Genomic DNA, 13,690 nt, shown 5'->3' with positions numbered 1-13,690 from the left:
AAGCAAAAAAACACCCAACCATTTTAGGACAGTTTAAGTTGATATTTACATACTGTCTCAATTAACTTTTCGAATTCTCAATGAGGTACATACCTGCATACCTGCATACCTACGTGCCTACATACAAGTTGCCTCCTAGCTATTCTTTCTTCTTCATATTCATGTTCATATCGTCATCTGTTGTATCTATGATGGAAACACTTTCTATACTGCGGGGATTGTACCTGAATAGTGGGGCAACATTGAAAGAACCACCAGCCATTCGAGCCAGGCTTGTACATCATGACGTGCGCTACTTCATTAGTCCTCTCAGGACTATTCATCACGTGTCCATTCCTAAACCACACGAAATACTAGATGATTTTGCTGGCACATATTCCATATCCCATGTTCCATATCTCATATTCCATGTCCAATATCTTGAGCTGGTAACCTCTAAGGGGTATGAGGTCTAGCCTTTCTGCTCCTCGCATTTTAATACTTGACTCACGGTGAAGTATAATCTATGTCTTTTTACTTTGTGTGTTGGAACTTCTAGCCTGGAATGTTGATGAAGCTAATCAACGGCCCCCATAAGTTCCCGGCCCCGATGAAACTATCTGTTGACTAGTCGCCGGATCGAAACCCAGAACATTGGTGAGATAATCAAGTCTAGATATCGATTAGTGTCGGTAATTGTAATGTCGTGACAACCGATTAAGAGCCAGAGGAAAAGCTTACCTTGCTTCCGATCCAAGCTTTTCTTTCAAAATTTTAAAGTTTTGTAAACATTCTTCCCATTTCACGGCACGCTTCTGGGGTGAAATGGATTTAATAACCATGTGAAATAATCCAGTTACGGGTCTATGATCAGACACTCGAACCTCATGTCGACGGTAATCGAGCTGCTCCACACGATTGTGTCCACGGTATAGTAATCGATCACACCACGCGGGTGCTCTTTTCTTCTCACTCGTGTCATAATTATCGGTCCCTACATCGTATTTATAGGTCGGCGCGAAAGTGATGGGTAGTTCGTGAAAAGCGCGTAATCGAAACCATGGGTTTTTGCGTTTTGAGGCAAGAAGTTGATCTCGCTCAAGAAGTTTTGCCAAGTTATTAGCTTTTACCGCATTAACCACAGTATCTCTGCCCATTGTATCGATACGGTAGTTCAAATCGCCATTCAAAATGCAGATTTCATGATCGAGAATCATTGTTCCATCACCGCCTCCCACAAAACTATCTATACGGACACTGTGATCGCGTTCTGCAGGCAGAACCTGGCTTTCGAGAATCATACTTATGTCTGTGTTTCTATCTTTCGTTTGGGTCTGTCCAGCAGCAAGATGGCAGTTGATGAAGCACATCGATGTATCATCCAGCGTAAATCGAAGAATCAATGCGCCCTAATACACGTCAGTTAACCATATTATTAGCAGGGATTTTCGAAGACTCTTACCTTGTTCCCATGGAGTCCGCCCATACCTCTCTTAATTTCAGCGGCATTGATATTCTTGATTCGTGGTAGAAGTGGAGATCGAACAAATACGCATGTGAATAGGCCAACTAGATTTGCGGTGTGAAGCAAGTGGTATATCTCACCCTGGACATAATCATCTAAACACCGGGTAAGGAAGTCTCGCCAGTTTCGATATTGGTGGCTCATGTGTTCATGATCGGAGTCCTTCTCCTTCTTCTTCGATTTGAAAAAACTTTCTACCAGCCAGTTAGAAGGATATTGTTGAAGTTAGCAGCGTACTTACTAGCGGTAGTCTTTTTGTCTTCTAGATCAACCAATTCCTGGAATCCGAAGACTAAGATATCTGGTCGATCGCTGTCTTGAAGCAGTTGAGGCAAGAACCTCGAATCCTGATCGGATTGTTGAAGATGATATGGAGTAGACGCGCCCGCGTTCCACGTCATGACTAAAGTCTTGATTGGGCTAAGTTTGCAGAAATCTGCTTCTTGAGATTGCATCTGTTGCTCCATCCAATCATCCTGAAGCAGGCCATCCCATGCTCGTACCATATTGTCCTGGCCCAAGGAGATGACATGTTCCCGATCAAGCATCCAAAAGCTGCTACGGTCAACAAATAGGCCAATAAGTGGATCATGATGAGCACGCCAGTCCTTCTTTACGATCCATGGAGTGTGAGTGGTATCATATACATATACCATGCCCGTACTAAAGCCAGCCCAAAGATTACTACCTACACCGGCAAGAGATGTGATTTTATAGACGCTGATATTTACTATTCCTAGGCATGCATAATCATGTCGAGAATATATGCTTACTTTTCCATCAACATGACCAAAGTATATACGGTCAGGCTGAGAACTTATGACAGCACCCGATGTTATTTCACCAGCATCTGGTTGATGAATGGGGCGTTGTAAAACCTGAAACTGTGAGCTTCCATCTAGTGTCGGGATAAAAACTCGTATATCTTTGCCTGCTGCGTGCCACAATTCACCATCGATAACCAGCGAAAATGTATGACCTTTCGGAAGTCGATAGCTTTGTGATGGATTGTTGGTCAAATTAGGTTCACCAGTGTCGTCTGAAGCCCATAAATGCAATGTTCCACCATCATCAAGTGTCCATAATTCGTTCAAGTGTCGATAAATTTTAATTATCTCACGACGAGTGTGGGCGTTGGACTTGCTCGCGACAATGCTTCCGCTTGAAATATCAACCTCAGCCAAATCTCCAATGTTGTTACCTAACCATAGCCTTGTGCCCTCATTTTGCACTTCCGCTGCTGGCTTGAAAGCTACAGATACGAGTTTAATCCCCTCGGTATGGGCTAGGTTCATGACTACACTTCCGTCTAGTAGACTCCAAACCTTAGTTGCGTGACCAGTGGTGCATACGTATTCTCCGCAAACATCTAGAATGCGAGTATCATACTTCGTTGATATTTCGTATGCTCCCTTGGTAAAATATGGAGGTCTACGGTTTGAGTGAGAGGTATCCGGATATTCGCCTGCCTTGAAAGATAGACCTTCCCTGGTCACTGGTGTGGAAGGCACATCACTCGAAGGACGATGGTCGGTTCTAGTTGACACAGACACCATCGGAGTTCTGAACTCAGCCGGCGTTTTATCGCTTGTCCTATCAACTGTCATAGATCTCCCATGGGATCTAGGTGGAGTCTGTAACTGGGCCGTAGGGTTTGAAAGAACTCTTTTTGGAGGGGTTACGAAATGTGGTCCGTTGTCGACCGGCATAGCATTAGTCACTGGCGGTCTTGATCTGTCAACGGGAGGTCGAGGAGGTGGTGGCATTGGGCGGCTAGGTAACGCAGGTCTTCGGTCTCCCCCCGTAAATTGCGGGGATATTATAGCTCGACCTAGACCATTGGTCTCCTGATCTCTCTGTCTACTTGAAACGGAATGATGTCTAGGGGGTGGCTCGAAAGATCTAGATGAAGGAGTATAGGAGACTGGTCGTGGCCTATTTCGTGGTAATGGTGGCGCTACTGGATATTCGTTTTCGACACTTCCTCCACTACTTGGAGGGGTACTAAATGGAGATGTCTTTTCTATAGGTATCTGAACGGATATAGGAGCTAAGTTCACACTTTCTGCGCTTGAACTGAACCCTACTGGTTTACTTGATATCTTAGGTTTGTCGGCGCGATTGATCGGCGGGGGTCCAGCCTTAAAAGATGAATTCCTTCTCACCTCACCCGATCGTCTAGGAGGAGGTGGCGAGGGCGGAAGTGAAGATGGGTAAGAAGACGAGTTTTTGGTCTCCGCCAAAGGTGTATTCGACCGACTAGGGATTTTAAAATGGCCCTGGGAGGAACTATTGAATGAGGCCGAAAAAGGTGCATCTGTCGATAAGTACGCAGAGGTGTTTGCCAATGAAAGATTCAGATTCTTTAACTTTGGAGGTGATTGAGGTGGCTGAACAGTGACGGCGGGAGGGGCAGTTGATATTGGCCTTGGAGAAGGAGTAATAATACGAGTAGGTGAGGGAGATAACTTTCGACCGCCATTCGCACGCGGAGGCCGCAGTGTAACATCAGTTGCTTCTACATCACGACCTCTCACAGACTGAACTGACTCCGCTAAATGCGTTACTGACTCCGGTCGATTCGGTATGGTTGGCGCTACTCTGACAGGATCTCCAGGACTAGCAGTATTCCTCAAACCTTTTGGGGAAACTCCTCTTGTAGCAGTGTTGTTGGTCGGTTGGGCATTCGCCATTTGTTCGAAATGGGACCGCAGAGACGAAACTGGTTTCTAGACAGGTAAAATATTAGCAGGCCATTCGCAGAGTTGTATATCGTGTTCCTACTATGGACGAGCCATCCAGGCTCTCTTTCTCTGGCTCCTCCATGATGTATGCTTTGTGATTTGCAAGCTAAGAACAAATGTCGCATGCGATTGAATATAACAATTCTATCCTCTGTTTCATAAGAGGAGCCTCTGGTATTAGAGGACCAATGTCAAGCTCGTCGTCATTGGAAATGGGACGTCTAGCCCGTAAACTGTAGCCTCGCGGGCCAGTACTGTTGTGTCTGGAATATCTATGGGATCCTCTTCCGTTATCGTAAACATGAAAGGAAAGAGACTATTAATAAAGATTGAAAGTAAACAAGTGAATGGATGTTTAAGAGAGTGTTGTTGGTTTCCTCGAAAGAAGTTCGAAGTAATCGAGAGGGGTCAAATTATGTTGTTGGTGTTGTTCTGTGAATGAACAATACTACAACCGGTACCTGGGTAAGGTTATGTGAGTTCAATTGTTCATTTCCAGTGTGAACATCCCTCATTGTGGCTTCGCGGCAATGTGCAGGGGTCAGGCTGGATTGGCTTGAGAGTGTTTGTATGTTTCATTGATCCGCAGACAGATGCTAGAGGCAGAGGTGCGCAATTATCTGATTTGGTCTGATCTGACGGGAAGAAGGCGACAAGGCTACCATTTCCATTATCGTACCATTATGATGATGGCATGTAGAAGATTTTTATATATTAAATAAAGAACCCAGAGTCACCAAAACCACTTTGTCTTTCTGAACCATATTGCAATCGAGAGCCACTCTGTGCGTGAGACTACTTCAGAATCCAAACATCTCTTCAATATGAACACTGTAAGTGATTTAATTGCCACTGTGGGCAGAAACCAGCCTGCAAGCAAGTATAGCTGACATAGTTTAGGTGAAATCGTTCTGGTACTGTTCCCACATTCCACGCCTCGGTTTACAGTACATTGAAAGCAGTTCTCGACTAACATAATCTATTCAGGGTTGGATGGGGCTCGTTGTGTGTCGGTATGTTTTGAGAGGTGGAGAGACGTCCCCAGTGATCAAGTACTGACAAAGGAACCCAGCCGGTGGGACAGCATACTATTTCGCAAAGCAATCGATCAACGCAGATAGAGCCGCGCGGTTCGAGGCAGATCAGAAACGCAAGAGGCAGCAGGAAGCCCTAGAATATTCTGGCAGAACGGGTGGTTATGCAGGGTCAGGAAGTAATGGCGGACCAGCAAAATTGGACTCTGCCGGCTCTCCAAGCCAGGAAGTATCGACAACTGAGCCTGCGCCAACAACACATGCACCAGCGAGCGAGGGACAGCGTGTAAGGGAAAAGAGCAAATATGAGCCGTCGGAACCATTCAGATCAAAGAAAGGCGATAGGTTCAGTTAAATTGAGGCACGCCATTGTCGTTCAGTAATGCAAATCTACTCACGGCAATTTTGTTTGGTATTGGAGTTGGCGCTGGGAACTGGGTGCTCCTATGTATGTGTATACGTTAATCTCACGAAACTCTACTCCTATCGAATTCTCGGATTGTGTGAGCCTTTTGAAACATGTCGTCTCTTTCATCATTGTTGCTACAATCGAGCACACCAACTTATTCGCCGCAGGCAAGAAGACAGGAACAGCCATTACCCTTCGGGTCAATTGATGAATAAATCAGAATTCCCCAACCCTCCAAAAATCGATAGAGTAATAAATGTAAAATGCAAAGTAATAAATAACCATGATAAAAGGGAAGGGTTTGTATGGAGAGCTTGCTGTATCAATTGATGATGAATTTATCGAAGGGTGATCAAGCATATTCCCTTAGCACGCTCTAGCGAATCTGGACCTTTCGTCGCGAAGCTTCATTTCAATTTCATTGAATCATCCCACTTCAACAGGATAATCAAGGTCACACCCAAATTTAACCACGTCTTAGATCAATCCTCTTCCTTTGGATCCAATAAATTCAATCGCGAATGGCGAAGCTTCACAATAAATATTGAGTCTGCTTTAAACAACTTTTCAACAATGGCGTCGCATCAGCTTGCCATAGCTAAAGCCTCGTTCTCTGCAAGTCTCCTTCGACGCGATCCAACACCAGTTTCTAGGGAAGCTATCGCAGAGTTTCACAGCCATCTGAATAACGTCATACTACAATGCTCGTCAATAAATGTCCAGGTTTGATCATACACTCTAATGGATGTGGTTATGCGATAACTAAATCGTGCCCGAGGATAGAAATGCAAGCAATGGATATTGGAACATATTGTACAATCTGCAGCAAGATTTACAGCGCTGGGAAAATATTTAACAGTTCTTACGACATCATTCACCAAATCCTTAAACGGCGAACCTTCGGTCAAGCGCAAGCGCATACATATACTCTACCTTCTTAACGACATTCTCTACCATTGCAAGTACCGAGTCAACGATGCATCTGTGTGTGGCAAGATTCAGCCTGTACTAGTTAATCTACTAGGAAGCACTGCTTCATTTAAAGATTGCCCAAAGCATCAGCAAAAGATTCAAGATCTACTAAATATATGGGAAGAGAGAGGGTATTACTCCCATGAATACATCGGAAAGCTGCGTGAAGCAGTAAAAATTGCTTCAGAAGTCGGACAATTCACCGAAGAATCAACTGGGTCGGCAGAAAATGGAGAGCAGGGTCTTGCGCCAAAATTGAACAAGGCCGCGCCATTTGTCATGCCAGCAACGCATGGAGACACATCGATGCCTTGGTTCGATTTACCTGCTGGAAATTTGATGCCGCACATCGTTCCCAACTCAACCAGACCAATAAATCCAGATATGGTTAAGCCATTGCAGTTCGTTGCCGGACCCGCGGATGAGAATCTCGTTATTGCTGTGAAAGCTCTCCTAGAGGATGTTCAAACAATTTTTGGTGCGGAACCTGGCCAAGACGAAAGAACTGTGTCTGATGTGGACGAACTTGGTCAGCCAATCATCCTAGATGAGATTACTGGTGAGATACTCGACGGAGAGGGTTATTACGGATGGTCAAGAGTGTTCTGTGAGAGGATGAAGAGACGCCGCAAGGGACTGGATCCATTTGGTGAACGTGGTCAACACAGTCAAAGTGAGAGCTTAAGCCCACAGAGAAAACGGCGCCATAGTGAATCAGAAGATTCAGAGAGAAGCTTCGCAGCAAGGACTCACCGGCAACGACGCTCATACAGCTCTTCGCGCTCACCATCCCCAGATCACGAAAATCGTTCCAAGTACAATGATCGTTCCAGGTCACCGTCAAAGGGCAGGCGACAAGACTATGGCGCATCGGGGGACAACGAGAAAAGTCATTCTTTGAGCGGCTCTCCCAATCAATCTATAGGGAACGGCAATCCACCAATACCTGAGACTTACAATATGGCCGCAATACCTGCCCAACATGGTGGTTTTCCCTCAAATCAGACATACACTAATCCACCAATGCCGTATCAGCCGTACCAGCAAGGTTTCAATCAAGGATTCCCTCCAAACCTCGCTCAACATCAAGGTTCAATGCCGTGGCCACCACCTCCTCCCCCAGGACCTCCACTCTACCCAAACATGCCTTTCAACCCTGTTAATCCACAGTGGCCACCACCACCTCCTCCTCCCATGCCTAATGTTTCTTCAAATTTTCAACAAGCCCCGGGGGGCTATCCTACTGGGCCTACGGGTTGGCAGCCGTCGGCACAGGGAGGTCAGGGGAGAGGCTACAACAAAGGATGGAATAATTCTTATGGCGGGCAGGGTAGGGGCGGTAGAGGAAATCATAGGGGTAGAGGAGGTTGGCCATGATTCATGAAGTTTTCACACATGATTAACATTTTATTTCCCGTTGAATGTATTGGGAGGAAATTGTGTGGTTATATGAAGCCCCCACGCATCGTCATCAAAAAGCGGAGTACCCTGCTGCAAAAACAATAGCATATAAAAATTATACCATGATCCAACAAATGCTAATATTGCATTGTCTCCTTGTGCACCGCATCTAACCGATGAATGGTCAATGCGCATGATTCTAGGAGGGAGGCTCGCATAGATTTTTCCGAATTGTAAGAAGTGAATGCGAGAAGTGATATGATAACAATCAAGTGTGACGTAGACCTAAATCATGTTATTCAACATCTGATATGTTACCCATTGACAGCTGATGGTTGAGAAACCTGTTTGACCAAGCCTCAAGATAATGTGTACGGGCAGAGGCGATAGCCACCCATTCTAGGACTTTCGGTCTCACTCCCGGGACAAAGATGTCGGGAGGACAAATGAAACCATAATGCCTCCGTTTTCCCTATCTATCAGCGGGGCGGCAATTGCGTTGAGAGAAAAAATAATGTCAGAAGTTTCAGTCATGGTTTTTCACGGGCATTCTCACAACATCAGGGTCAAGCAGTGATAGGTAGAAGTTTGTGTCGGCAGTCAGATCTTTGTCATCAGACTCGACGCTTTTTTGATTTCAATGTGTGGCCATCGAGATTCAATTTTTTAATGGTTGGACTGTCGGCAGTAGCAGCGGGTAGTATATGCCTTGGGTTGTACAGTTCCCATTCCACCAATATACACATATCCGAATATGCTCGCGCATGTTGTGATGGCTTTCGTGGCGATGTATTGACTGACCTGGATGGCATGGAGCGTGGGGATATCATCCAATTTGAATGTGGTGATACCGTGACAAGTATCTGGCATTACCATCTTGTCCCCTCGACATATAATCGACGCCGCGGTTGGACCTATCTGTAGACTGTAGCACTTCCCCATATTGTATGCAGCAGACTATGATGTTTTGAGGTGGGCGTACATGTAAAATCTGTATGCCGTCTATTAATACCTGGATACGTGCTACTCGTGGTGTACACCATCCACTGCAAAGCATTATCTAACGGGTTTGAATTGCCATCATGCTTGGTTGGGTAGGCATGGTGTGCGTGTGTGGTGTGGTGTGGTATTCACATGATATGTGATTCTGATTCTGTCCATGGGAAGGAGATAGTTACTTGGTACCTTTGTCCTGCGTCTTTCCTCTTTCCTCTCTTTCCTCAGCCTTGTGACCAGCTTACTCACGCCGTCTCACGTAGTTGAGTATCATGATCCAAAGACTTCTCGCTCGTGCATGGGGCGAGAGATGATGTTCTTGTTCTTGCGAGCGAGGATAGGATGGGAGGAGCTTGGCTATCCATATCTAGAATCATTAGTTCCAACCACCGAGGGCCCAATGTCCCAATGAAGGCAAACTAGTTCTCGCAAGGGAGTGACAACTTTTGGCCTCATCTAATCTCAGCCATCTCCATCACCTCAATTCAACCACCCATCCCACTCTAGTCGCCTTAGTACAATCAATTAGTGAACGAATGGAGATATCATGCTTCACTAAAGCCATTCGTGCTACTTCTCTTCCTCCTTATCAACGACCCAAGGCTCAAGGGACCAAAACGATTATGGACCGGTCCCGCTTTCCGGCTCTTTACAATCCGCTCCATTTGATAATGTCCACGATGGATGATTGCAAGAATGAGTCTTATTGTCTTGTCCAAAGTTATCTGATGACTCGATGAGAACAAAGAGAGCAGATTTGCATACGTTCTTCACTTGGACATCCTATTTGCCAATTCATTTCTGCTTCCCATTTTTATTCGCATTTTTCCATTCTATCTGAGCTGGCAATTGCTGCAGGAGAGCCAATATAAGAGTTTTCCTCCCCCTTCCATAGGACGCCAGTAACCTTGACAAGCCATCTTGCATATCCCGTCGCATTCTACCACAATACCAATACCAATCCTCGGAACGCACTTACACCAGAAGGACCCAAGGAAGACGTTGTAGAACCCACACACCAGTACCTTGCCCATATACCCTTGGTGTACAGCCGACCGTCCACGCACTACACATACCAAGTTCGTACAATTCATAGAAAACTCTCCGCTCGGGAAAGCATCTTATAAGTCCCCGCCCCTCTACGCATGCAAGCAAGATTGCTATTACTACCAACCATATCCATACTTGCCACATCCATACCTGCCATACATCCAGTCCCGTCCAATCCAATCCAAGTCTCGTCTTTATATTGAGCCTCCCCTCTTGCCTTTGGTTCGGCTTATTGCAGGAATTTTGCAGCTAAAAAGTGCCAAAAGAACCGCTCCAACAAAATTTATATCGTCCGAAGGCACCCCCACATCATCATTTGTTGCTTCATTTGTGGCTCATGCAGGAGATAGAGCTTCCAGTTAAGCACTTTCAATACCACCCTAGAGTCCCTGAATAACTACTGTCTTTTTGCGAAAAGAATAAAACCCTCCACCGACCCCCCAAACAGAGAAATTCACACTTTTGGTTTTGGCCAACGTTCAGCTGAATCGAGACAAAGGTTCTGCATTTGTCTTATTGCGCGTGGAATTTCGACTGTATAGGAAGGGGGATGCATTTGTGGATAGATCATCTGAGTTGTTGACCTTTCTCAATTGATTGGAGAAAGCGCCTCCTTTGTTCGTCTCATTTTCATCTGGGAACATATTCTCTTCATTCAATTTCGAACATTAAATACATCAACCAATTGATTTGAAGCCCCGTCAACTCAAAACAAACTCTCTCGATTGAGGACAGGTTTCTTTCGGGAATTCGAAACTTCCAAGTCTCGTTGTCTTGCTTTGGTTCTCTTGCTTCGGGTGGCTGCAAGGTACTATAGCCCACGAGGGTCGGCTTGCATCAATCCCTGGCATTGTACCGACGGCGGGGAAGCCGAAAACTGGAGAAACGAAAAGCATTATGAATGCTCAAATATCATTTATTGTGAGTACACTTTTATTCAATTAGTTCTTGGAAAGTCAACAGAGAATGGGAAGTAGCATGTTATTGTCGGGTTGTCGCTTGTATAGGGGCTGGAGGGTAAATACATCTCAATGGTGTCTCGATGCAAAGCTATGATGTACTTTAGTCGAGAGTCACCACCACCCGTTTTCAAATTCACTTGAGATTTGAGGAGAAAGCGATTATTGTTTCTCTCTCCTTCAAAGAATATGAATACTTTCGTCCCGAGATCAGGTTCGAGATTAACTTCAGACAATAACAAAGCTCTCGCATAAATACCCTTCTTGCTTTCTTTCCTTATCATCTACACCTCCTTGTCAATGTAGCTATCACGGAATTGTTCAAACTCTATGATAATGACACTCCAAACAATCCACGCACTCTTCAAACAATTACTAATCTATACCAGAAAGGCGAATTCAGCCTAATCCATATACCACTACCTCTATACTCTTTGCTGTTGCAACCAATCTTGAGAGTTTTGCTGCCATATAAGGAAGCAGACCCAGCAGCTGAGAATGAAGATGAAGGAGAAAGTATAGTGTTTGATGAAGAACATGGTTTTCTTAACATCAGTGTAACCCCAATTGAATGCTCAGTTGTCTGTCATAAGTCTTGGGCGGAAACTGTCTTTCAACCAATTGTCGATGCTTTGCCCAACGATGAAAACAATCAGGTTCAGATATCAACAGATACCTACATTGTTTTCTCTGTAGACAGCACTGGTACTGATGCAGGCCAAAGGGTCATGGATCTCACCTCACCTCTCGGTAAGTTCATACCATATATTCATTCTTTGACTGATTGTTTGGCCCTATCCAAATACTAATATATTGTCAATAGCCATGGCCGGCGTTCCCATTTTCTTCATCACAACCTACTTCACAGATTTCATCCTTGTTCCCTCCAAAGACCGCCATAAAGTTGGCCAAACCCTTCTCTCTCGCGGCTTTGAATTTTCCGAAGAAGAATCCGCCTACGTCGTCCCAACCCCAACATCTCACTCCCGAGGCCCTAGTTCCAACTCCAACCCGCCATCCACTCCTCCCCCCTCCAACATCGCCGAGCTCCAAGCCCGCACCTTTAAACATCTCAAGCGGAGAAACGTAAAACCGTTCGTGCAGCCTGGACTCCACCTCATTCAATGTTCTGGTCGCGACCGCGAAATGGAAGATCGTCCCATCTCAAACGGGAACGGAAATGGTACGCATACCTCCTCCCCCCTCGATAAACTCAACACCCGTCTCTACATCTCCATCATCTCAGCGCTGTTACATCAACCCACTTTCCTCTCCCTCACCATCTCCCTCGAAGAAGGCTCTTCTCTCCTCCTCGACAAATCTCTCCTCCCTCTCTTCGGAAACTCAATTCAGGGAGATACGGATGGGGATCTTGTGCCGATTTTCCTTGATCTGGTGGATTTACCGTTGGAAAGTACCGGGATTGTGTGTGGCGTGGCGGGGAAGTTGGTCGATGAAATGCGCATGAATGATCGCCCGGAGGAAGAAGGCGGATGTGTATTTGGAAGAGAATTATCGTATTTAAGTACGGCGCGGGCGGGCGCAGTGGTGTTAAGTGTTGAGGGGAGTGAGAGAGCGTTAGAGATGCTGGGAGGGTTACTGGATCGGGAGGTTGGGGGGTGAGGGTATCCGTGAGGAAGGAACGGGGAGGTTGTTATATATGTGTTCTAATTCTAATTTCGGACATGGAAGAATGGAGTCGCATGGTTACATGGGTGCATACTACAAGGTCGGGAGAAAATTGAAAAGAAGCAAGCGAAGAAGTGCATACTTACATAAGGGAGGCGAGATTTGTTATTTACCTACCAGGCGAGGCGGGTGGCTGATTTGCTTACTTGCTACGTGCGATGCATAAAAGGAGTTTTTTTTTGTTGTTACTTGCACTGCACTGTACTTTCGGGATGGGATAGGGAAGGCAGAGGAAAGAAAAGGAATGGATGAATGGAGTAGGATAGGTTATTAAAAAAGTTGAATGGGTTGAGATAGGAGTGTGGAATATTAATTTAATTTAATTTGGTCTTGTTTGTTTGTCTGTTAGTATGAGATAAATGTGGGTGTTGGTGTTGGGGAGCGTGAGATGAGAGAGGGATGGTAGTTGAGTGGGTGGGTTTATGTAGGAGATGAAAGGAGAGAGAGAAGATGAGATGAGATAATAGGAAAAGAGGAAAGATGTGAGATGAGATGAGAGAAGCAGAATGGAAGTAAAGGTGGGTGGTGAAAGTACGGCGAGGGTTATGAGATGAATCAACGAATGTAGATATATAGTGTATACCATACAATCTATACTCACATCTATCTATCAATCCTCATAGTTGAAATAAGATGAATCCTCCTCCCGAGTTATCTTTACATGGCTTTTGATTATGGAGATTGTAAAAGGAGGAGCTTATGGGTTATGAATATGGATATGGCTATGCGAGTTCGAGAAAGAAAATATATGTAATTGGATGGGTGTATCAATCAATGAAGATCTTGAAATTGGAATCTTTATTTCTTTTCTTCTCTTCTCTTCATTTCTTTTCCTTTATTCTTTTCCATTCATTCTCATGCTCTGTAGTAATGGGATTAGACGGAGAGAGAGAGAGAGATAAGTATGAACATGAACATGAACATAAATAGAG

General features: G+C 45.1%; 4 protein-coding genes across 4 annotated transcripts; 3 read left to right on the top strand and 1 right to left on the bottom strand.

The window, feature by feature from the left end:
• Positions 1–24: 24 nt before the first annotated feature.
• On the bottom strand, positions 25–4,852 carry BCIN_02g02710 (hypothetical protein). Its single transcript, XM_024691197.1, has 5 exons — positions 4,289–4,852; positions 1,746–4,233; positions 1,442–1,698; positions 721–1,388; positions 25–651 (listed from the first exon to the last, which is right to left on the bottom strand). Exons 1-5 carry the CDS (start codon positions 4,328–4,330, stop codon positions 561–563), a joined length of 3,546 nt encoding a protein of 1,181 aa, XP_024546967.1. The 5' UTR covers positions 4,331–4,852; the 3' UTR covers positions 25–560.
• Positions 4,853–4,860: 8 nt separating this feature from the next.
• BCIN_02g02700 (hypothetical protein) lies at positions 4,861–6,032 on the top strand. Its single transcript, XM_001558767.2, has 4 exons — positions 4,861–5,081; positions 5,149–5,162; positions 5,236–5,261; positions 5,321–6,032. Exons 1-4 carry the CDS (start codon positions 5,073–5,075, stop codon positions 5,635–5,637), a joined length of 366 nt encoding a protein of 121 aa, XP_001558817.1. The 5' UTR covers positions 4,861–5,072; the 3' UTR covers positions 5,638–6,032.
• Positions 6,033–6,114: 82 nt separating this feature from the next.
• BCIN_02g02690 (hypothetical protein) lies at positions 6,115–8,366 on the top strand. The gene is made up of 2 exons (XM_024691196.1): positions 6,115–6,414; positions 6,475–8,366. The coding sequence occupies exons 1-2, from the start codon at positions 6,265–6,267 to the stop codon at positions 8,038–8,040; spliced, it is 1,716 nt and encodes a 571-aa protein (XP_024546966.1). The 5' UTR covers positions 6,115–6,264; the 3' UTR covers positions 8,041–8,366.
• Positions 8,367–9,095: 729 nt separating this feature from the next.
• On the top strand, positions 9,096–13,395 carry BCIN_02g02680 (hypothetical protein). The gene is made up of 3 exons (XM_001558770.2): positions 9,096–11,031; positions 11,459–11,819; positions 11,893–13,395. The coding sequence occupies exons 1-3, from the start codon at positions 11,008–11,010 to the stop codon at positions 12,690–12,692; spliced, it is 1,185 nt and encodes a 394-aa protein (XP_001558820.1). The 5' UTR covers positions 9,096–11,007; the 3' UTR covers positions 12,693–13,395.
• The last annotated feature ends 295 nt before the right edge of the window (positions 13,396–13,690 follow it).

The sequence above is a fragment of the Botrytis cinerea genome, chromosome 2 (genome assembly GCF_000143535.2).
Source record: "Botrytis cinerea B05.10 chromosome 2, complete sequence".
Lineage (NCBI taxonomy): Eukaryota > Fungi > Ascomycota > Leotiomycetes > Helotiales > Sclerotiniaceae > Botrytis > Botrytis cinerea.
The sequence above is the reverse complement of the archived record's forward strand: the minus strand, read 5'-3'. Positions and strand labels throughout refer to the sequence as shown.

Coding starts and splice junctions, on each gene's coding strand:
- BCIN_02g02680 (XM_001558770.2), top strand. CDS start 11,008: ATGAATGCTCAAATATCATTTATT. Junction 11,032..11,458: donor ATGCTCAAATATCATTTATT/GTGAGTACACTT, acceptor AATCTATACCAG/AAAGGCGAATTCAGCCTAAT. Junction 11,820..11,892: donor GGATCTCACCTCACCTCTCG/GTAAGTTCATAC, acceptor TATTGTCAATAG/CCATGGCCGGCGTTCCCATT.
- BCIN_02g02690 (XM_024691196.1), top strand. CDS start 6,265: ATGGCGTCGCATCAGCTTGCCATAGCTAAAGCCTCGTTCTCTGCAAGT. Junction 6,415..6,474: donor GCTCGTCAATAAATGTCCAG/GTTTGATCATAC, acceptor GCCCGAGGATAG/AAATGCAAGCAATGGATATT.
- BCIN_02g02700 (XM_001558767.2), top strand. Junction 5,262..5,320: donor ATGGGGCTCGTTGTGTGTCG/GTATGTTTTGAG, acceptor AAAGGAACCCAG/CCGGTGGGACAGCATACTAT.
- BCIN_02g02710 (XM_024691197.1), bottom strand. CDS start 4,330: ATGGAGGAGCCAGAGAAAGAGAGCCTGGATGGCTCGTCCATA. Junction 1,389..1,441: donor GCGGACTCCATGGGAACAAG/GTAAGAGTCTTC, acceptor GACGTGTATTAG/GGCGCATTGATTCTTCGATT. Junction 652..720: donor AAGCTTGGATCGGAAGCAAG/GTAAGCTTTTCC, acceptor ATCGATATCTAG/ACTTGATTATCTCACCAATG.